The 24,135-nt window shown below is 38.7% G+C and overlaps 1 protein-coding gene across 2 annotated transcripts in view; it reads left to right on the top strand.

Annotated features, from left to right (window-relative positions):
• The window catches only part of PDE6A (phosphodiesterase 6A), a 103,538-nt gene extending 79,624 nt beyond the window's left edge, over window positions 1–23,914 (top strand). For both annotated transcript variants that reach the window (XM_051978687.1, XM_051978686.1), the window contains 5 exons: window positions 1,161–1,268; window positions 17,928–17,991; window positions 18,281–18,355; window positions 20,578–20,661; window positions 23,443–23,914. In XM_051978687.1, coding sequence (XP_051834647.1) covers window positions 1,161–1,268; window positions 17,928–17,991; window positions 18,281–18,355; window positions 20,578–20,661; window positions 23,443–23,598 — 487 coding nt within the window. In that variant the 3' untranslated portion in view covers window positions 23,599–23,914. The remainder of the gene's footprint in view (window positions 1–1,160; window positions 1,269–17,927; window positions 17,992–18,280; window positions 18,356–20,577; window positions 20,662–23,442) is intronic.
• Window positions 23,915–24,135: the final 221 nt, after the last annotated feature.

Below are 24,135 nucleotides of genomic sequence, written 5' to 3'. Positions count from 1 at the left end.
TTTCCCCTTTTCCTGGTTTCCTTGTGCTATTCCCCTTGGCTACCATGTTTTCAGGATCAGGTATTCAGCTAGGTTCCCTGGATCTGTTTCTCTCCTTAGCTCAACTTCATAGACTGAATATTTGTAGCTATCTTCTCCCTTAACCCTCAGTTGGCCCACTTACTTCTGGATGTGGCTTTTCCTACTAGGTGATTAGCTCTGCTGTAAGATATCATGAGTGAGGAGAAGGCTGGGAAGAAGAGAGAAAAACCTTTTCTTCCAGCAATGGGCTTCTCTTCCCTCAGGGGCTGGGAATTCCCTGATAGCTAACTCTTCTCTCTGTGGACAAAGGTCACATTTTTCAGATGTACTTCTGATATTGATCGTCATTTTTGGTAATAGACTAAAAGAGGAGACCTCCATTTTTAAAAGGTGACTTAAGCATGGCCATAGCTAGACAGGTAGTAAGCATTTTTTATTATGTGCCAGATTTTGTGCTAAGGCCTAGGGATACAGATACAAGCAAAAAGAAAGGTAGTCCATTTTCTCAAGAATCTTATTTTCTCAGTCTCTTTCTCAAATCTATACAATTAACAAAATAAACTAAGCCTCGGTTTGTAGCATTCGCTGATTTTCAAGGTGGAAGCAATCCCACTGAAAATTTAATAGTTGGATCTTGGGAATCCATATGAGCTGGCCTTGTTTGGGGGATATTTTAGGGTTTTATTGATGCCTTAGTTTTTACATCACAGTCATTTTCTATTAAACACCTCTCTGCACCCTTCATCCTCCCCCAAGTTGAAGCTTTCTTATGTAACAGTAAAAAAACAGGTAGACTAAACCAAGATACATAGTGACTGAATCTGGCAGAGTATAAAACATTTTGTATCCATAGTGCTCCATTTTTATTATCTGTTCTCTAGAGCAAAGATTAGTTGATTAATTGTTACAATTCATCATAGCTAAGTTGGATTATACCCTTGCTATATAGGATTCAACCTGAAAATATCAATCAATATACATTTATTAGGTACTAACTATATACCCAGATCTGTGAGAAACACGGGAGATAGAAAAAGAGGCAAAGAGTTTATAATCTAAGAGATAAATGAATATCAAAATGCAGTCCATTGCCTTCAGTCACTTCAGGATTCTCTTTATTATTTTGTCATATTTTACAGAAAAAGGACAATGTTCCAGAAGATAGTGGATCAGTCTAAAACTTATGACAATGAACAGGATTGGACCCAATACATGATGTTGGAACAGACTCGGAAGGAAATTGTCATGTGAGTATTAATAGGACTTTTAAATTATTGATTCAACAGCTTTTTATAACCCTGCCAATGTTGCATTTAATCTTTTTTTTTTTTTTTGAGGGGGGACAGTGAGAACTATTATGTTTTCTAATTTGGTGAATAATAGGGTAGCATAAATTTATCTTGATTTGCATTTCTTGTTATTGGGGAATTTGAACATTTTTTACTTTGGTATTAGTTATGTGTATTTTCTATTTTACAAACTGTTCATGCCTTTTAACTATTTCTTAACTGGAGAATCTAAATTGTTCTTTCTAGTAGTAGTGGAGAGTAGGCCAGTTAGCCAACAAGAATTTATTAAGTATTTACTACATTCTCCCTCCTCATTTCTGCCTCCTGGCTTCCCAGACTTCCTTCAAGTATCAGATAAAATACCATCTTCTTTATCAAGCCTTTCCTGGTCCCTCCTAATTCTAGGATCTGCTCTCTCTTGATCATTTTCTATTTATCCTGCATGTAATGATTAGCATGTTGTCTCATCTATTGGTTTGTGAGCTCCTCAAGGGTAGGATCTTCCTCCCTCCCTTCTTTCCTTCCTTCCTTCCTCCCTCCATCCCTCTTTCTTTCTTTCCTTTTTCCTTCCTTTCTTCCTTTCTTCCTTCCTTCCTTTCTTCCTTCCTTTTTTTTTCCTTCCTTCCTTTCTTTTTTCCTTTCTTCCTTTCTTTTTTCCTTCCTTCCTTTTTTTCTTTCTTTTCTTTTTCTTTCTTTCTCTAGTTAACCTTAAAGGAAAGAGATTAGCAGCTGAGGAAAGGATGAACAGCCTGGAAAAAGCTTCTTACAAAACTCTAAGAAGGAAAAACTATCTCAGAGGGCATTTCAGGCATGGGGGATATCCAAGGAAAAGGCATGGAGTTAGAAATCAGGAGATATACTGTCATGGAATTAGATTGTAGAGTAAGTAGAGAGGAGTAAATGGTAAGGAAACTGAAAAGATAGAAAGGGGTTGAAGTTGTGTGTTAAAAGCTAAACAGAGGATTTTATAATTGATCCTGGAAGTAATAGGGAACCAATGAAATCTATCAGGGGGAGGGAGCTTGACAAGGTCAGAGTTGGCAACAGATTAGATATATGGCATGAAAGTTAAGAGCCAGAGTGCCTCAGAAGATGATTGTACCCTCAGATTGTACAGTGATGAGGAAGTTTGAAAAGGGGAGGGTTTGAATAGTAGTATAGAGAGAGAAATGATAAGTTTTGTTTTGTATCTGTTAAGTTTAAGATATCTCCAGGACATTCAGTTCAAGATGTTCAATAGGTAAGCCTGGAGATAGGAGAGAGGTTAGGACTAGATAAATAGATCTAGGAATTATCTGCATAGAGATATGGAAGTTGATAAGATTGCCAAGCAGGATAGTCCAGATAGAGAAGGGGAACTGAGTCAGTCATTGGGAAACATCCAAAGTCAGTGCACATTACTTGGATGAACATCCAGCAAAGGATACTCTGAAGAGGTGATCAGAATAGAGAACCAAGAGAAAGAAGTGTCATAGAAATCTACATAAGAGAATACACAGGAGAAAAGGGTGATCGATAAATTAAAGTTTGGAGAGAAATCAAGAAAGATGAGCCCTGAAACAAGGACATTAGACTTGGCAATTAAAAGATTACTGGTAACTTTAGAAAGAACATTTCAATTAAATGTTGAGGTCACAAGTCAGACTGCAGAAAGTTCAGAAGGAATAGTTTAGAGAGGAGAGGAAATGAAAGTGTAATGCCGGAGAAACTGAGGCAGGAGAGAGATTAGAGAGATTTAATATTTTATTAATGGGAGAGTAAGATTGACTGGACAGGACTCTCATCTCAGATTATCCAGTCAGACAGAGATAAGTATACTGGGACCAAGGAATCCATATTGGTCCCAGGGCTGGAGGACCCAAAGAATCCAGCGTCCAGCATACAGCTGCCAGACGCCATTCTCCAGCAATGAATGGAAGAACCCCAACTTCTTACATACATTTTTGGAGACAAAGAAGAGAAAGGGAGGGAAAGTTTTTATCAGGGAGGGGAAGCCATAAAACCTAAAAATTCCAGAGACAAAGAAGTAAAGATATCATGGGGTATCTTGGAATATTCTAAAGGAATATTGTAAATCCATAAAAGAGTCAGGAGATCTACTCTTTTATCTTGCTAATTTATAACCCGAGAGCGAAGAGACAGAACAGTAAAGGAAACTGAGACAGGGAAACTGAGTCAGGACAGTTAAAGAGAACTGTGGCATAACATTCCACACTCTTTCTCTCCTAAATATTCAAACCTTTGAATCTTAGCACCTTCCTCTAGATACCCAGGAGGTCTTTGTCCCACCTTATGTAAAGCAAATGAGCCAAAAATAAAACTAGAAAAATGTAAGGACTCATATGGCAAGAGCAAGTCTCTCCCTGATAACCCCAGAGTTAACAGCTGTACAAAGGCTCCCTTGTTGCAAGCATGTCAGGCCCTCTACAGTTCTGGAGCACCATCTCATCCAGAGAATCCAGTTTGAGATGGACAGTTAGGTCTGTGGTCATTAGTGCACTTAACTCAGTCTCTGCTTACAAAGCAGCAGGGTCCAAGGCCCATTCAGAGAGGCAGCCCTCTCCATGGAGGAAGGATGAGGCTTGTAGTAGCTCCACCCGTCCCCACCCAGAGAAACAGGCAGGGCTGCTACTAGAATACAGATTTCTGAGCAGATTACGCACAGTTAGACCATCACAGCAGGCAAACTCCAAACTTTTTAGGTGCCTCATGCCAAACTTCAAGGTCCTTTGAAATGCTGAAATATTTAATGAACTGGGGTTACAGGACTGAAGAAAAATAGATCAGAGAGACTGCCAGTGTCAGGACAGGTGTCTGATTTCTAAAACTTTTCTAAAAAAAATAATCCCAAAACTGAGTCTGCGGGGGCAATTTTAACAAAATAAGGGATTCTAAAACTAAAGCATCCAAATTCAATCTGAACTAAGTGAGATAGGGGGTGGGGCAGAAATGCCTAAGGCAAAGTGAATAGGAAGCTAGGGGTTCCCATTCTTTCAGGTATTTTGAAAAAAATATACCAGTTTCCCCAATGTTCTATCTCTACCTCCCCCTTTTTTTTCTCACAGAAAGGAATTATCAAATGACCATTCTCCATATAAATCCCAAGAGCAAATCAAAATCCCTATACATAACAGACTAATACAGTAGCATTTCCTTAAAAGCCCTCAAACATAACAGCAATAATTACACAGTTTTAACAAATCCCATCCCAAGTCTTAAACACACAGTAATAGATGATCCAGGCAAGGTTTAACAGTCAGTCATCAACCATTCCCAAAGTCCCTCATATCAGTCCAAAGTACACTCGATGCAGGGTCCAGTCCATGGTCTCATTTTTAAAACTGCTGCTTCAGGCTATGAAATGACAGGAGGCTCTCATTCCTTGCAGAGTGGGTGTGTGCCGTGGTGACAATCAAAGCTGATCAAAGCTGATCCAGGTTCCAGAAGCAAGTCAATATCTGTAATTTGACCAAAATCTAGAACAAAAACACAAATCTAACACATAAAGATTGGATCAGTCTCAGATAGAAAGACTCAGTTCACCAGACTGTTGCAAAACATGAGGAGGCCAAAATGGATTGGTCAGCAGTTTCCTATGTGACGAGACGAGTTTGCTTTACAGGCCAAGCAAACGGCTGCAGTCTTACAGACCTCTGTTAATTGTCCACTTATCATGTAGAAACCTTAAAGGAACAAAACACAAATATCCAGTAACAGACAGATGACCAGGCAAAATAGTTGCCCAAGCATTTAGGATACAATGATTACATATAACCAGACTGAAAATAGCAAAGCATGACATAATTGAATTGCATTAACAATTCTATTGACCATTGCTCTGATCAGAGAGATCAGTTACAAAAGGAAAAATGCAAGAACATAACTATAACAACATAAGCAGTTGAGTTTTAACAGCTTATCAATCAATTGTCCTAGTAACTGTCACAGGGTGGAGCTTTAAAACTCCCAAATAGCATTAGCTAATTAACTCTAAGCCCAAAACTTTTACCTCCAATAACAAATGTCATTAATCAAATTTCTGATAAATCTTAGAGTTACCATAACCTTACAGTAATAACAGAAAGAAATTTCGCCTCAGTAAGTTCACAACTTAGAATAATTATCATATCTAAGTAGATGTTACATGAGTGAACATTATACATACAAATCATTTTGCTTTTAAAATACCCAATACATAGAAAAATATCCCAAACTGCATATTGTCCATAACAAAAACATTTTCAAAAGGACAAAGAAAAAACTTGTGTCCAGAGGCCCTTTAAATAACCTCAGAATGACCCAATACAATCAATTTAAACTTTATACAAAAGACCCAATTCCACATAAAAGAATTCAAGAAGGTTTTTTTAACATAGCAATTAAACTCTTAGAAATATTCGTACCAAAATATGGATCACATTTACGACCATTTTCTTTTAACCAAAAAAAATTTATGTATCAAGAAAGAAATATTCAATCAATTAACCTAAAAGTAAGCATGTCCTTAAAAATCACACTTTGCTGCACTGCCGCAATCAGATAAGAAAAAAAGCGGCAGGAACATACTTAGAGAGGAGAGGGGAGGAGAGGATTCCATGTGGCCACCCTTCCTCCAATCCTGACCCCCTAGAAAAAAACTTCCCTCAGGTTCCCCACTCAATTTCCTACATGGGGATCCTTTTCAAGATTTAACCCATCAGTTTCCCAATATCAGGTTTCTTCCCAAATCCACCCATTTCCAACTTTCTCTTTCCCCCTGATTACATACTTAAACAATCTCCTTAAAGAACTTTCCTTCCCAGATGCTCCTTTGGTAAAGTAGCAGAAGGCAGTGGGGGTGAGAGGCTCCCTCTCCCACTTCTTCACCTACTCCCAAAAGTCTTTCACCTTCCTAACACCATGCGAACCTTTAATTTCCCTTACAAATCAGTCCTTCCTAAATCACCTGCATTCCTCTTTCCTTTTCCCTTCAAAAACCTGTAAGATTCACCCTATACTGAATAACCCAAACCTCCACAAAACCCACACATGTCCAACAGAGCTGGATTTAAAGTATAACTTATGTTAACAAATAACTCAATATATTTCAAAAGGTAACAAACTGAATCAAACTAATACAGCTGTTTTTAAAAGTTTTTTTTTTCTTTTCCACCACATTTCTTCTAACAGCTATTAGCATCTTATCTCCAGACCTTTTTATTGCCCAGGCCAGGCTAAGCTTGAATTTTACTGCTCTTTACTCTAGTAGGCTTTTCCTAAAAAAAAATTTAAAATCACAAGCAAATTTTCCTTAATCATTGTTCTTAAAACTTAACAAAGCTCTTAAATCAGCAAACAGACTAGGGGCTGTTTCCAAGACCTCCACCCCCAGAGAGAAGTTAGTTTCACCTTGAATTCCCTTTTCCCATTTCAGAATCCAAAGGGGCTTCTGTGAACTTCCAAGGAAGCCCATTTAGTGCTTTTCTTTGCCTTCACAGAGAATGCCTAGATATTCCATTCAAACTTCTTTCCTTTAAAATATTAGCACACTGCTCTTCTCTCTCTATATATATTATAACTTTCCGAACTTTCAAATCCCTTTCAATCTATTTTTTTTTCCTTTTTTTCTTCCTTTCCCTTTTCTCCCTTTTTCTCACAGGCTGCTGCAGTCAGCCAGAGACAGAGAGAGAGAGAGAGAAAGATTTTTCAAACTTCTTGATATTTTCTAAGCCTGCAACACAGAGGCTGAATCCTTATCTCTTACAAGCTTATTTTAACTTTTAACACAGACACACACAGACAAACATGGAGCTCCAATTTACTATGTACAGTTGCAACGTTGTTTTCCAACCAACAACATAACAGACAAACCACACAGAACATAGAACATATATCACACAGACTACACAGTTACAACATTAAGCAAACATATAACATACCCAGAGGATATTTTCCAGCGTCCCAGAAAATACCCGTCTCAGAATTTTTAAACCCGTCAGTATTTATTCTGAGACTACAGGTTGCTAGCAACAGAACAGACCAGAACCAGAACCAAAACCAGATGGTACCCCAAAAGGTACCCAGACAGACTTACTCTCTCGAATGCCGAATCGAATGCCGAATCGATTTCGTTGTCCACTGTAGGCCGGACTGAGGCTGAAGAACCGCTTCCTTTTCCTAGGAGGCTCTGGGGTAGCCAGAGTGCTGGTCTTTTCTCAAGAAACAGACCCAGGTCCTGAGCCCCCCTCAAGCCTAGGTGGAGACCGAGAGATCTCTAATCTCTAATCCAGTTCTCAGTTTCTATTGTCTCGGTGGAACCTCCAAATTGTAATGCTGGAGAAACTGAGGCAGGAAAGAGATTAGAGAGTTTTAATATTTTATTAATGGGAGAGTAAGATTGACTGGACAGGACTCTCGTCTCAGATTATCCAGTCAGACAGAGATAAGTATACTGGGACCAAGGAATCCATATTGGTCCCAGGGCTGGAGGACCCAAAGAATCCAGCGTCCAGCATACAGCTGCCAGACGCCATTCTCCAGCAATGAATGGAAGAACCCCAACTTCTTAAATACATTTTTGGAGACAAAGAAGAGAAAGGGAGGGAAAGTTTTTATCAGGGAGAGGAAGCCATAAAACCTAAAAATTCCAGAGACAAAGAAGTAAAGATATCATGGGGTATCTTGGAATATTCTAAAGGAATATTGTAAATCCATAAAAGAGTCAGGAGATCTACTCTTTTATCTTGCTAATTTATAACCCGAGAGCGAAGAGACAGAACAGTAAAGGAAACTGAGACAGGGAAACTGAGTCAGGACAGTTAAAGAGAACTGTGGCATAACAAAAGCATGTATTGGAAATGATTTCTCAAAGAGTTTAATCATGAAAGAGAGGAGAGGTATTGGGAATAATCTGATCAAGTGGGATTTTTAAGGATAAAAGAGACACACTTGTGTTTGTGCACAGCACAAAAGCAGTCAGTTGACAGAGAGCAAAAGGTTAGTGAGAATGAATATTATACAGGGGTAATTTGCTGGAGAAGATGGGTGGAATAAGACCCCTTGGGCATGTAGAGGAGTTTACCTAATCAAAGACAACTTCCTCATATAAGACTGGAGTAAAGGAAGAAATAATGAGGGAAGAAATCTCAGTAATGCAAGATAAGGAAAGAATTCAACTCTTAATGAATGGCCTTAATTGACAAGGTACATGGCAAGATTCTCAACTGAGTTAAGTAGGTGGAGAAAAGGAAGTGCCAGGGGAGGCTTGAGGAGGAATAGATAAATTCACAATAGCCATTGTAGTGAATGGGAAGAATGAAGGTGAAAACTGATGAGCAGAAGAACTGGTTAATTATTTTCTCTTAGCTGGCCCCCACTCAGGTGAAGACAGTTCCAGCTCTTCCCAGTTCTTCCCATAAGGCCCTGTCTTCTCCTAAGTCAACAACTTCCATCTGAAGGAAGAGTTCCCTTTTAATCTTGCCACAGGAAGAAATAATAAGAAAAGGGAAAGTGTCTGCAATACCACCTTGAATGACAGATTTGCTAAATTTAGTCTATACTATAAAGAGTCCCCATTCACTTGTACTTCTCTACTTTGAGAAAGTTATAAAAATATGCACCAAGAAAACATTTTATTTATCTTGAGATCCCATGCTGGGAAGGGTCCCAAAAATTAGAGAATACCCCTGTCTATCTGTTTCTGCTGAATATATGCATTGTAGTATAAAGTTGTCTCTCTCTTTCTGTTATTGTGTGACCATAATAACTAAATCACTTAACCCCACTCTGTCTCAGTTTCCTCACCAACAAAATAGAAATAATAGGGGCAGCTAGGTGGCACAATAGATAGAGCACCAGCCCTGGAACCAGAAAGATCTGAGTTCAAATCTGGTTTCAGACTACTTAATACCTCCTAGCTGTGTGACCCTGGGCAAATCACTTTGTAATGCTGGAGAAACTGAGGCAGGAGAGAGATTAGAGAGTTTTAATATTTTATTAATGGGAGAGTAAGATCGACTGGACAGGACTCTTGTCTCAGATTATCCAGTCAGACAGAGATAAAGATATACTGGGACCAAGGAATTCATGTTGGTCCCAGGGCTGGAGGAGTCCAGCATACAACTGCCAGACGCCATACTCCAGCAATGAATGGAGGAACCCCAACTTCTTAAATACCTTTTTGGAGACAAAGAAGAGAAAGGGAGGGAAAGTTTTTATCAGGGAGGGGAAGCTATAAAACCTAAAAATTCCAGAGACAAAGAAGTAAAGATATCATGGGGTATCTTGGAATATTCTAAAGGAATATTGTAAATCCATAAAAGAGTCAGGAGATCTACTCTTTTATCTTGCTAATTTATAACCCGAGAGCGAAGAGACAGAACAGTAAAGGAAACTGAGACAGGGAAACTGAGTCAGGACAGTTAAAGAGAACTGTGGCATAACAAAAGCATGTATTGGAAATGATTTCTCAAAGAGTTTAATCATGAAAGAGAGGAGAGGTATTGGGAATAATCTGATCAAGTGGGATTTTTAAGGATAAAAGAGACACACTTGTGTTTGTGCACAGCACAAAAGCAGTCAGTTGACAGAGAGCAAAAGGTTAGTGAGAATGAATATTATACAGGGGTAATTTGCTGGAGAAGATGGGTGGAATAAGACCACTTGGGCATGTAGAGGAGTTTACCTAATCAAAGACAACTTCCTCATGTAAGACTGGAGTAAAGGAAGAAATAATGAGGGAAGAAATCTCAGTAATGCAAGATAAGGAAAGAATTCAACTCTTAATGAATGGCCTTAATTGACAAGGTACATGGCAAGATTCTCAACTGAGTTAAGTAGGTGGAGAAAAGGGAGTGCCAGGGGAGGCTTGAGGAGGAATAGATAAATTCACAATAGCTATTGTGGTGAATGGGAAGAATGAAGGTGAAAACTGATGAGCAGAAGAACTGGTTAATTATTTTCTCTTAGCTGGCCCCCACTCAGGTGAAGACAGTTCCAGCTCTTCCCAGTTCTTCCCATAAGGCCCTGTCTTCTCCTAAGTCAACAACTTCCATCTGAAGGAAGAGTTCCCTTTTAATCTTGCCACAGGAAGAAATAATAAGAAAAGGGAAAGTGTCTGCAATACCACCTTGAATGACAGATTTGCTAAATTTAGTCTATACTATAAAGAGTCCCTATTCACTTGTACTTCTCTACTTTGAGAAAGTTATAAAAATATGCACCAAGAAAACATTTTATTTATCTTGAGATCCCATGCTGGGAAGGGTCCCAAAAATTAGAGAATACCCCTGTCTATCTGTTTCTGCTGAATATATGCATTGTAGTATAAAGTTGTCTCTCTCTTTCTGTTATTGTGTGACCATAATAACTAAATCACTTAACCCCACTCTGTCTCAGTTTCCTCACCAACAAAATAGAAATAATAGGGGCAGCTAGGTGGCACAATAGATAGAACACCAGCCCTGGAACCAGAAAGATCTGAGTTCAAATCTGGTTTCAGACTACTTAATACCTCCTAGCTGTGTGACCCTGGGCAAATCACTTTGTAATGCTGGAGAAACTGAGGCAGGAGAGAGATTAGAGAGTTTTAATATTTTATTAATGGGAGAGTAAGATCGACTGGACAGGACTCTCGTCTCAGATTATCCAGTCAGACAGAGATAAAGATATACTGGGACCAAGGAATTCATGTTGGTCCCAGGGCTGGAGGAGTCCAGCATACAACTGCCAGACGCCATACTCCAGCAATGAATGGAGGAACCCCAACTTCTTAAATACCTTTTTGGAGACAAAGAAGAGAAAGAGAGGGAAAGTTTTTATCAGGGAGGAGAAGCCATAAAACCCTAAAAAATCCGGAGACAAAGAAGTAAAGATATCGTGGGGTATCTTGGAATATTCTAAAGGAATATTGTAAATCCTTGAGGACACAAAACAGTCAGGAATCTACTCTCTTATCTTGCTAATTTATAAGAGATTGAGACAGAACAGTTAAGGAAACTGAGACAGGGAAACTGAGTCAGGACAGTTAAAGAGAATTGTGGCATAACATTCCACACTCTTTCTCCTAAATATTAAAATCTTTGGATCTTAGCACCTTCCTCTAGGTATCCAGGAGGTCTTTAACCCACCCTATGTAAAGCAAACGAGCAAAAATAAAACTAGGAAAAATGTAAGGACTCATATGGCAAGAGCAAGTCTCTCCCTGATAACCCCAGAGTTAACAGCTGTACAAAGGCTCCCTTGTTGCAAGCATGTCAGGTCCTCTACAGTTCTGGAGCACCACCTCAGCCAGAGAATCCAGTTTGAGATGGACAGTTAGGTCTGTGGTCATTTGTGCACTTAACTCAGTCTCTGCTTACAGATCAGCAGGACCAAGGGCTCAAGCCCATTCAGAGGGGCAGATCTCTCCAGGGGAGAAGGGTGAGGCTGTAGTAGCTACACCCGTCCCCACCCAGAGAAACAGGGCTGCTAGTAGAATACAGATTTCTGAGCAGATTATGCACAGTTAGACCAACAAGGCAGGCAAACCTCAAACTTTTTAGGTGCCTCATGCCAAACTTCAAGGTCCTTTGAAATGCTGAAATACTTAATGAACTGGAGTTACAGGACTGAAGAAAAACAGATCAGAGAGACTGCCAGTGTCAGGACAGGTGTCTGATTTTTTTCTAAAACTTTTCTAAAAAAAATAATCCCTAAATAAGGGATTCCAAAGCTAAAACATCCAAATTCAATCTGAACTAGTGAGACAGGGGATGGGGCAGAAATGCTAAGGCAAAATAGGAGCTAGGGGTTCCCATTCCTTTTGGTATTTTGAAAAAATATACCAGTTTCCCCAATGTTCTATCTCTACCTCCCCCCCCTTTTTTTTTCTCACGGAAAGGAATTATCAAATGACCATTCCCCATATAATCCCAAGAGCAAATCAAAATCCCTATACATAACAGACTAATACAGTAGCATTTCCTTAAAAGCCCTCAAACATAACAGCAATAATTACACAGTTTTAACAAATCCCATCTCAAATCTTAAACACACAGTAATAGATGATCCAGGCAAGGTTTAACAGTCAGTCATCAACCATTCCCAAAGTCCCTCATATCAGTCCAAAGTACACTAGATGCAGGGTCCAGTCCATGGTCTCATGTACAAACTGCTGCTTCAGGCTGTGAAGTGATAGGAGGCTTTCATTCCTTGCAGAGTGGGTGTGTGCCATGGTGACAATCAAAGCTGATCAAAGCTGATCCAGGTTTCAGAAGCAAGCCAATATCTGTAATTTGACCAAAATCTAAAACAAAAACACAAATCTAACACATAAAGATTAGATCAGTCTCAGATAGACTCAGTTCACCAGACTGTTGCAAAATACAAGGAGGCCAAAATAAATTGGCCAGCAGTTTCCTATGTGACGAGACGAGTTTGCTTTACAGGCCAATGGCTGCAGTCTTACAGACCCCTGTTAATTGTCCAGTTATCATGTAGAAACCTAGAAACAAAACACAAATATCCAGTAACAGACAGATGACCAGGTGAAATATTGCCCAAGCATTTAGGATACAATGATTACATATGACCAGACTGAAAATAGCAAGGCATGACATAATTGAATTGCATTAACAGTTTCTATTGACCATTGCTCTGATCATAGAGATCAGTTACAGAAGGAAAAATTCAAGAACATAACTATAATATAACATAAGCAGTTGAGTTTTAACTGCTTATCAATTGTCCCAGTAACTGTCACAGGGTGGAGCTTTAAAACTCCCAAATAGCATTAGCTAATTAACTCTAAGCCCAAAAACTTTTACCTCCAATAACAAATGTCATTAATCAAATTTCTGATAAATCTTAAACAAAGAGTTACCATAACCTTACAGTAATAACAAAAAGAAATTTCGCCTCAGTAAGTTCACAACTTAGAACAAGTATCATATCTAGGTAGATGTTACATGAGTGAACATTATACATACAAATCATTTTGCTTTTAAAATACCCAATGCATAGAAAAATATCCCAAATTGCATATTGTCCATAACAGAAACATTTTCAAAAGGACAAAGAAAAAACTATTATTTTCAGAGACCCTTTAAATAACCTCAGGATGACCCAATATAATCAATTTAAACTTATACAAAAGACCCAATTCCACATAAAAGAATTCAAGAAGTTTTTTAAACATAGCAATTAAACTTTTAGAAATACTTGGACCAAAGTATGGATCACATTTATGACCATATCTCTTAAGAAAATATTTGTATCAAGAAAGAAATATTCAATCAATTAACCTAAAAGTAAGCATGTCCTTAAAAATCACACTTTGCTGCACTGCCGCAATCAGATAAGAAAAAAACCGGCAGCAACACACTTTAGAGGGGTGAGGGGAGGAGAGGATTCCACATGGCTACCCTTCCCCTACTCCTGACCCCTAGGGGAAAAAAAAACTTCCCTCGGGTTCCCCACTCAATTTCCTACATGGGGATCCTTTTCAAGATTTAGCCCATCAGTTTCCCAACATCAAGTTTCTTCCCAAATCCACTCATTTCCAACTTTCTCTTTCTCCCTGACTACACACTTGAACAATCTCCTTAAAGAACTTTCCTTCCCAGATGCTCCTTTGGTAAAGTAGCAGAAGGCAGTGTGGGTGGGTGGCTCCCTCCCCCACCTCTTTACCTACTTCCAAAAGTCTTTCACCTTCCTAAAACCATGCAAACCTCTAATTGCCCCTTCAAATCACCTGCATTCCTTCAAAAAACCTGTAAGATTCACACCATACTGAATAACCCAAACCTCCACAAAATCCACACATGTCCAGCAAAGATGGATTTAAAGTATAACTTATGTCAACAAATAACTCAATATATTTCAGAAGGTAACAACTGAATCAAACTAATACAGCTGTTTTTAAAAGTTTTTCTTCTACCACATTTCTTCTAACAGCTATTAGCATCTTATCTCCAGAGCTTTTTATTGCCCAGGCCAGGCTAAGCTTGAATTTTATTGCTCTTTACTCTAGTAGGCTTTTCCTTTAAAAAGTTTAAAATCACTAGCAAATTTTTTAAACAACTAATCCCCAAATTTCTTAATCATTGTTCTTAAAACTTAACAAAGCTTTTAAATCAGCAAAAACAGACTAGGAGCTTTTTCCAGAATTCCTCACCCTCAGAGAGAGGTTTGTTTCCTTTTTCCCTTCCAGAATCCAAAGGGGCTTCTGTGAACTTCCAAGCCCATTTAGTGCTTTTCTCTGCCTTCACAGAGAATGCCTAGATATTCTATTCAAACTTCTTTCCTTTAAACGTTAGCATACTGCTGTATATTAACTTTCCAAACTTTCAAATCCCTTTCAATCTATTTTTTCATTTTCTTTTTTTTTTTTTTTATTTCTTCCTTTCTCTCCCTTTTCTCCCTTTTTCTCACAGGCTGCTGCAGTCAGCCAGAGACAGAGAGAGAGAAAAATTTTTCAAACTTCTTGATATTTTCTAAGCCTGCAACACAGAGGCTGAATTATTATCTCTTACAAACTTGCTAACTTTTAACACAGACACACACAGACAAACATGGAGCTCCAATTTACTATGCACAGTTGCAACATTGTTCTTAAAAATTTTCAACCAACAAAACAGACAAATCACACAGAACATAGAACACACATCACACAGACTACACAGTTACAACATTAAACAAATATATAACATATACCCAGAGGATATTTTCCAGCATCCCAGAAAATACCAGTCTCAGAATTTTTAAATCCGTTGGTATTTATTCTGAGACCACAGGTTGCTAGCAACAGACCAGAACAGAACCAGAATAACCAGAACCAGAACCAGAACCAGATGGTACCCCAAAAGGTACCCAGACAGACTTATTCTCCCGAATGCCGAATCAAATGCCGAATCGATTTCGTTGTCCACTGTAGGCTGGACTGAGGCTGAAGAACTGCTTCCTTTTCCTAGGAGTCTCTGGGGTCAAGAAACAGACCCAGGTCCTGAGCCCCCCTCAGGCCTAAGTGGAGACCGAGAGGTCTCTAATCTCTAATCCAGTTCTCAGTTTCTATTATCTTGGTAGAACCTCCAAATTGTAATGCCGGAGAAACTGAGGCAGGAGAGAGATTAGAGAGTTTTAATATTTTATTAGTGGGAGAGTAAGATTGACTGGACAGGACTCTCATCTCAGATTATCCAGTCAGACAGAGATAAAGATATACTGGGACCAAGGAATTCATGTTGGTCCCAGGGCTGGAGGAGTAGCCAGCATACAATTGCCAGACGCCATACTCCAGCAATGAATGGAGGAACCCCAACTTCTTAAATACCTTTTTGGAGACAAAGAAGAGAAAGGGAGGGAAAGTTTTTATCAGGGAGGGGAAGCCATAAAACCCTAAAAAATCCAGAGACAAAGAAGTAAAGATATCATGGGCTATCTTGGAATATTCTAAAGGAATATTGTAAATCCTTGAGGACACAAAACAGTCAGGAATCTACTCTCTTATCTTGCTAATTTATAAGAGATTGAGACAGAACAGTTAAGGAAACTGAGACAGGGAAACTGAGTCAGGACAGTTAAAGAGAACTGTGGCATAACAACTTAACCCCAAATGCCTCAGCAAAAAAGCAAAAAAAAAAAAAAGAAATAGAGATAATAATGAACCTATCCAATAATGTTGTTATGAACACAACACATAAGCTATATGTTTTTTCCCTGTAGGAAACTGCTTGTGCTGCTTGACTATTTTTCTGCTAAGAAGTGTGTATTAATTTCTAGCAGGAGTGGTGTAAAAAGTGAAAATTTGTGCCAAATGTAACTTCTTCCTTTCAGATGCTTTTAAGCAAGCAAAATACATACAAGCCAGTAATGCGGTGGCTAAACACATTTTTATCTTAACACTAGTTTTTAGAGACTAAGCGAATAGAAATGAAAAAATCAATTTTGAAGGAAAAAAGAAATTAGCTTTGGAACAAATATATGTTATCCCTACAAAGAAAAGTGAAGAGGAAAAACAGAATCTTTATCTTTTATTTGCTCTCCTCTGGCTCAGAGTTTATCTGGCTGAGACAAATTAGCATCTTACCAGACAATTTTGGCCCTTGAGTCCAGTCCTCATTGTTATGGTTTTGTCCCCACCTGCTTTCCATGACTTGCTTCTCCAGTGAGTGTGTTTCTAGGATCTTAGAGCCCGATCTTACTTCTGGCACAGTTCTTCTTCTCTGCCTTCATTTGAAATTACTATAGAGCAGCTACTGAGGAATATGGCCCTGAGATGGCAGCCTAACTCTGTTGCATCCTTAATCAAATTCCTATCTTTGCTTACAAAACTTTTCCTCCTTTTCTCCCTCTCTTAGGAAATGAGAGGAATGAAATCCTCAAAAGAGACATACTTGGGGAAGTTGTGCATATCAGTATTAGACAATGGATTCCAATATTCCACCATACTTTTATATATCTGTTCCTTATGGATTCTGGAAGCCATTGAATATATCCACTGCAAATATTTTCCCTAATCTGTTTAATTTAATTTCTTTGCCTGAAATTCACTCTCTCCTCATTTCTGCCTATTGAAATCTCTCTCCATCTTTCCTTTAAAGAAATCCAGGTGTAATCTCCTTTCTGAGGTATTCCCAAATACATACTTCCTTCTGCCCTGGGTCACTCCTAGATGAAAAAGATCTTTTCCTCCTTAAATTTTCATAGAGCACTTTGTATGGATCTTTCCTTTCCTCCACATCACACTCACTCTTTACATTATACTTACCGTATGCATACTGGGTCTTCTAGGTGGCTCCTGGCCTAGACTCAGGAAGACCAAAGTTTCAATCTGGCCTCAGATACTTACTAGCTGTGAGATCCTGGGCAAGTCAGTTAACCTCTGTTTGTTTCAGTTTCCTCATCTATAAAATGGGTATTTAATAGCACCTATCTTTCCAGGGTAATTTGTTATTAAAATCAAATAAGATAATAATTATAAAATTGTCTCATAAAATTCAGTGCCTAATACATAGTAAGTGCTAGTTAAATGTTATATTATTATTATATTGTTTCCTCTATAGCAGATTATAAGCTTCTTGAGGGTAGGGACAGTGTCTTATTTCACTATTACATCATTGCTTAATTTAAGCTCATTGAATTCTGCATCAGCTTCCATTTTAGTGTTGGAGACAGGAAACAAAGAAGAGCCAAGAAGAACTTGATGACCTGTGCATAAACTCTGATACGGTTAGCTAAAACATTGTGAACAAACAATACGTCCTAAATTCCTGAGACAATATAAGGAGTGTGTCCCAGGAAGTCGGCCATATCCACCCTGGAACTAGATAACGAGTATGCCCTAGGATGTCAGCCACACCTGTGTTCTGACATTCTACTCTTTACATTGTCACCACCCCCTCCCATCTCCCCCCACCCCCCGCCCAGAAAACGCACGTAGTTAGACCATATATAACTAGGCTCCTTCTTTCAATAAATGAGACTTTTTTCCACCGCAATGTAGTCTCCCTCCTCCTTCTCGCCCATTTCTCTTACAGGTCTTGTTGTCTTCCTCGACACCCCACGAGTTACTAGATCCTGCTGGATGGGACATTTTAGAACCAAGGAGTTGAGCCCATACTATCTCCTTTTTGGTTATTAATCATTGTCTTGTGTCCCCAGGGCAATGATGATGACTGCCTGTGATTTGTCTGCTATAACCAAGCCCTGGGAAGTTCAGAGCAAGGTACATATAAATTTATATTCTTTTTGGGAGAGGGTGATTTGGAAGACCCCTTCTGAACTTTTCTCATAGAGGTGTTGGGGGCCCCATCTTGACTCCCTGTTAACTTCAAAACTGAGAGAGCATTTGCAATCACTGAATACTCTTCAAAGAATCTCAGTTGAGTAATGTTTACATGATGGATTCCATACACAAAGATCACACTACAGGCCTCTCTTTAGTCCAGAAAACCTCAGCTGCAGGGGCTCTTTGGTGGGATGATCTGGAGTCTTTACCCTTTTGTTGTTGGCAGGTGGCTCTTTTGGTGGCTGCTGAATTCTGGGAACAAGGAGATTTGGAGAGAAGTGTGCTTCAGCAGAACCCTATTGTGAGTAGAAATTTCATAAAATAGACATCTAGGAAGTCTAGAGTAGGGGCAACTAGATGGCACAGTGGATGGAGCACTGGCCATGGAGTCAGGAGGACCTGAATTCAAATTCAGCCTCAGACACCTAACACTTAGCTGTGTAGTCCTAGGCAAGTCACTTAACCCTAATTGTCTCTCAAAAAAAAAAAAAAAAAAGGAAATCTATTTAATGGTTTTACTAGGATCACATAGCTATTAAGTGTTGAGTATCTGAGTTTGGATTTGAACTCAGGTCCTCCTACTTAGGGAAGGTGCTTTATTCACTGTTCCATCTAGCTGCCTTAAAAAAGAAGTCTAGGTTCCTACTGATCTGTGATGAATAGAACCAGCCAAACCCAGCGAAAGAACACTGGGAAATGAGTGTGGACTGCTTGCATTTTGTTTTTCTTCCCAGGTTATTTTTACCTTTCTAAATCTGATTTTTCTTGTGCAACAAGAGAATTGTATAAATATTTACACATATATTGTATTTAAGATATACTTTAACATATTTAACATGTATGATACTACCTACCATCTAGGGGAGGAGATGGAGGGAAAGGAAAAGTTGGAATAGAAGTGTTTTCAAATGTCAATGTGGAAAAATTACCCATGCAAATGTTCTGTCAATAAAAAGCTATAATAATAATAAAAAAGATTCAATTAGAGAAGAATAAAAGGAATATTATGCAGTAGCAAGGGCCTAGTTCCTAGATTCCTATCCTAATAACTCAAATGAATGCTTAATTTAATTTTCAAAAAAAAAAAATTAAAATAAAAAAAAGAAGTCTAGGGTAAGGAATACTGCCTATAGAGTAAGAAAGGCCTGAGTTCAAATCTTGCTCTCAGATACTTTCTAGCTGTGTACCCATGAACAAGTCATTTAATGCCTTCTGATCCCAGTTTTTTCATCTGTGAAATGGGATTAGCACCTGACAAATAAAGATCAAATGAGATATATTCAAAATGCTTTGCAATATTAAAACTCAATGTAAATGTTAGCTATTACTATTATTATTAGAGATAAAAACATACTCCATGGCAACACTTCATGGAAAAATATGCATAACCTAAATGGACCTATGTATAGTTTACTCATGACATAAAATCACTGGGTCTCCCAGATCACTGGATCTCCTTGCAGAAGAAAATTATCCCTAAGTTTCTTTTTTAAAAAAATTGAGGGAACCCAGTATTAAGGTGATATGGTAGGGGGGAAATGGCAGGTTGAAATTAAAGGACCTGGGTATCAATCTCAACTTTGCCACTATTAGTACCATAATGATAAATGTCTTGAAATTTGGGGATATCAATGGTCTAAATCCTAAAATGATGGGGTTGCATTAGACCTCTATGGCCCCTTTTAGCTCTAAACTCTATTATGTACATTTTATAGATGGAGAAACAGGTTTCAAAAAGTTGAATAATTTGCCAATGGGCTGAGATCTCTCCCAGCTCTAAATTCTACCATCTTGTTTTGTCCAATGCAAATCTTCCCATACCTCCCTTTAACCCTCAGATTCTTCTGTCCCTACTTCTATTGGACTAGAACTAGAATCTACCAAGCCTCTAAAGGTTAACTTATTTCCTGAAAAGGAAGATGACGATAGACCAACTTACTCCATAAGGATCCATTCTATACTGTGTTTATATCAAAAAGGGAAGCCAAAGTGTTTCTGTCTTAGGTAGCATAAAGGATGGCTTCTGATGGCCTATGTCAGCAGAGCCTGAGGTCACCCACCTCTTACTTCTGCTATTTAATTTGATCAATGAAAGTTAAAAGCAAGAGTGTCTTTACCATAGCAGCATATGTGTTTTGTTGTTGTTTTATAATTCTTTTAATTTTTAAAAATGTATTACTTTCATATGTGCATATGTAGGTATGTATATATGTACATATGTATGTATCTTGGTCATTTCCACATACATCTATAACAACCATCTCCAACTGAGTCTTCTCCATCTGATAATGAAGGCCACATTTGGTTCCTTTTTTTTTTTTTTTTTTTTTTGGCCTCTGGTAAGTTTGTGAATACAAAGTCCCACAGGATACCAGTGAGGAGAAAGGCTGCCTCCTGAGACAACACATGGGGAGAATGCTGAGGAGCCTTCGGTAGGCCTTGGGGAGAGCTGAACAGGAGATGGTTCTGTGACTAAGAAAGAATAATGTGCTCTGCCTTCTTTTCTCCACTCTCTGCTGACAGCCCATGATGGACAGGAATAAAGCAGATGAACTCCCCAAACTGCAAGTCGGTTTCATCGACTTTGTCTGCACTTTTGTCTACAAGGTGGGTCTGACTTTCATCCAGGGCAGGAGCCTGTTTTCCACAAGCACATATCTTGTCCCCCTTACTTCGCCCTCCTCCCAGATACTCAGGAGGCTTTCATAGCTTTCAACTGCTTTCACATGTTCAGGGCTGTGCGAAAGGTGTCCCTAACACGTCTCTCACACAGGCAAAGAAGCCCACATTGAAGGGCTTGGAATATGTAATGAAGGATTCAGCTGTGCTGACTTTGCATCATGGAATCCTCATTGCCTAAGCCCTTTGGAGTAAGCCTGTGTCTTGCAGAAAATCCCACTCAGTGATTCAGCAGGGAGACATGTGCAGCACAGGGTGACAGAGACATGGTGAAGGCCATCCAGGCAATCATCATTTCCAGAGCTCAGGGGCTCCACCAGAGATCGAACTTGGCTCTTCTTCTGGACAGAAGCCAGTTTCTGTACAAAGATCAGCTGAGAAACATGGCAAGTCAGGCCTGGTTTTAGCCTAGACCAGGCTGCCTTGAACTTGTGGTCTGTGGATTTGTTTTTCCAATGGCCTGGTCTCCTTTGTAATTATTTACACACACACACACACACACACACACACACACACACACACACACACATATATTTGCAAACATTAAAACTCAATATAAAGGTTAACTATAACTATTATTATTAGAGATAAGAACTCACTTCATTGCTATATTTCATGGAGAAATACGCACAATCCATATGGAACTATGTATCCAACAAAATTTACAGATCAATGTATCTATCATCTTGCAGAAGATAATTGTCCCTAAGTTTCTTATAAAATATAAGGGAGCCCAGTGTTAGAGATGGTATAGTGGGGGGAAGTGAGTATTTATATATCTATATCTATACACACACACACACACACATATACATATACATATATACATAGACATACATATATTCTTTGCATTTGAAAAAAACATATTCTGGGAAAATGACCATTGACTTTGCCATATTGCTAAAATGGTCATGATATAAAAAAAGTTAAGGATTCCTAACTTAAAGAAAAAGAAGTTCTTATTAAAGTTATTAGCAATAGCTGCTGCCCTCCTGTTCCACAGATCAATTGCTTGCCTTTCTGATTGTAGTTAACAAGGGAAAGAATATATGATTTGGGAGCAGGCCTCTGTTCAAGTCTTGATTCTGGGACTATGGACAAGCCATTACCTGTTTTGATCCTTAGGTTTCCCTTCTTTAAAAGGGAATTAAAAAATAGCATGGCATAGAAGGCAAGAAGAACTGCACTCCAGTTTTTCTTTAGATATTTCATAGCTGGGTAACCCTAGGCAAGTCACTTAATATTACTCAGCCTCAATTTTCTCATCTATAAGAGAGATATAATAACATCATCTCCCTCACCATTGTTGTGGGGAGCACACAAAATAATAGATATAAAGCACTTTACAAAATTCAAAATACTATAGAGCTATCAACTATTTATTATTATTATTATTATCATGTTTATTTCTCTTTTCTCTTTTCCAGGGCAGGTATGAGGGAAAAGGAATTTATAAACTGTGAAATCTTTATAAATGAGGGTCCTGAGTTTTATTATAAAGATTATTTTGGTTTCATTTGCTTTTCACAACAGATCCATAATATCCAAAGGCCAAAGGAGTGGAAAGAGTCATAGGACCTGTGTGTGAATTTCAGCCCTGCTCTGTAGCAGTTCTATGACTTTGGACAAAGTTAATTCCCTTTTCTGGCCTAATTTTATCAAATTATAAGATGAGGGAGTATGACTATCCCATCTATAGGCTCTCTATAACTCTAAAAATCCTTATTTTAGAGATGAGGGAATTGAGGCTCAGAATCTATGAGTGGCTTATTAAGGCCATGAAAGCAGTCAGTGGAAGAGTTGAGACTAAAAGGCAGACTTTTTTTCTTTCTATACAAAATTTTGTATGCCCATAGTTAGAGGGGAAGGTAGTTACATGGAATATCCAAAGGAGTCTACAGAAGGATAAATAATTTATTAAGATAACTCATATATTTACAATTGTTAGCTTAATTTTATTAAAAAGGACATATAGTCCTTGATTATCCATAGAGGTATTTAATTAACAAAGATTTATTAAGTACCTGTATACAAGGTCCTAGACATTAAGGGTATAAAGGTGTAAAAAAAAGTGTCTCTTCCTTAGAAAACTTATGTTTTACTAGGAAGGATATGTGTTTATGTATAAAAAAATGTGTATGTGTAAAAAAATACAATACATACGTGTGTGCATATCCATACACACTCATATGTACTGCAAACACATGTGTATGTTTATACATATATACATACATGTCCACTGTGCACAGAAATGTGGTTTTCCAAGAGCAAGAGACAGGAGGGGTTTAGAATCAGCAAGAGAGCAGAAGTCAGGAGCCCTGAATTTCAATCTTGGTTCCATCTTTAATTTTCTGTGGGATGTTAGGCAGTCACTTTACCTTTCTGGACTCATTTCCTTGGCTGAACATTGAGATAAATCCTAGGTACATTTTAAGAGGGACACTGACAAACTGGAGTATATCCAGGGAAGGATGATCAAAATTTTGAGAGAACTTGAAACTGTATCATTGGACTAGAAGGCATCACTATAAATATTTGGAAAATGATTTTGAGGAAGAGGGATTCGATTCCTTTGGCTTGACCTTAGAAGGCAGAACAGGAGCAGAGAGAGAAGTTATAGAGAGGCCTCTGTATAAGGAAGAGCTCTCCTACAAGATGCCAGCCAGCTGCTCCTTGGGCCTAGGTGACAGACCTCATCTTCTCTTCCAGGAGTTTTCCCGCTTTCACGAGCAGATCACCCCCATGCTGGATGGTATCACCAATAACCGCAAGGAGTGGAAGGCCCTAGCTGATGAATATGAGGCCAAGATGAAAGCCCTGGAAGAGGAGAAGCAGAAAAAAGAAGAAACTAAGCAAGGTCTGTAGGGGCTTGTGGGCTCTGAGGGAGGTGACCAGGACTGAGAAGCAGCAGGAGGTGGGTTGGAAAGCAGAACACTGAGGCAGAAGATGGGTTCAAATTCCACTTTTGCTGCTTAATCCCCAGGTGATCTGGGCAGACTAATTTTCTTCTCTAGCCTCATAAATCTGTAAAAAAAAATCTGTTAAAAAAAAAAAAAAGGTGTGTGGAGGGGCGAGATAAAATTAAATCTAAGTTCCTTTCTGGCTCTAAATCTATGATCTTTTTTTCCTCCCTTAAGTGAGGAAGCTGCTGCTTACTGTCTTAACTTCCCCAAATCTAGGGAGTTCATGGCTCCCAAAGGAGTGTGGATGGTGATCTAAGGGAGATAAATTAATCAGCCCCACAGCCCTCACCTTTTTCAGTTTTCAACCTAACAAAAGTAATACTGCTTTTAAACCTTCCATCATTTCTTTGATGTGGATACCTCCTACAGACGTTTTCATACCTAAAGAGAGGGATTTTTTACCCACAGCAAAAACCATCATTAAAATTATTCCCTGTTG

This window comes from Antechinus flavipes, chromosome 2 (genome assembly GCF_016432865.1).
Source record: "Antechinus flavipes isolate AdamAnt ecotype Samford, QLD, Australia chromosome 2, AdamAnt_v2, whole genome shotgun sequence".
Lineage (NCBI taxonomy): Eukaryota > Metazoa > Chordata > Mammalia > Dasyuromorphia > Dasyuridae > Antechinus > Antechinus flavipes.
Note: the sequence above shows the minus strand (reverse complement) of the source record. Positions and strands in the feature narration are given on the sequence as shown.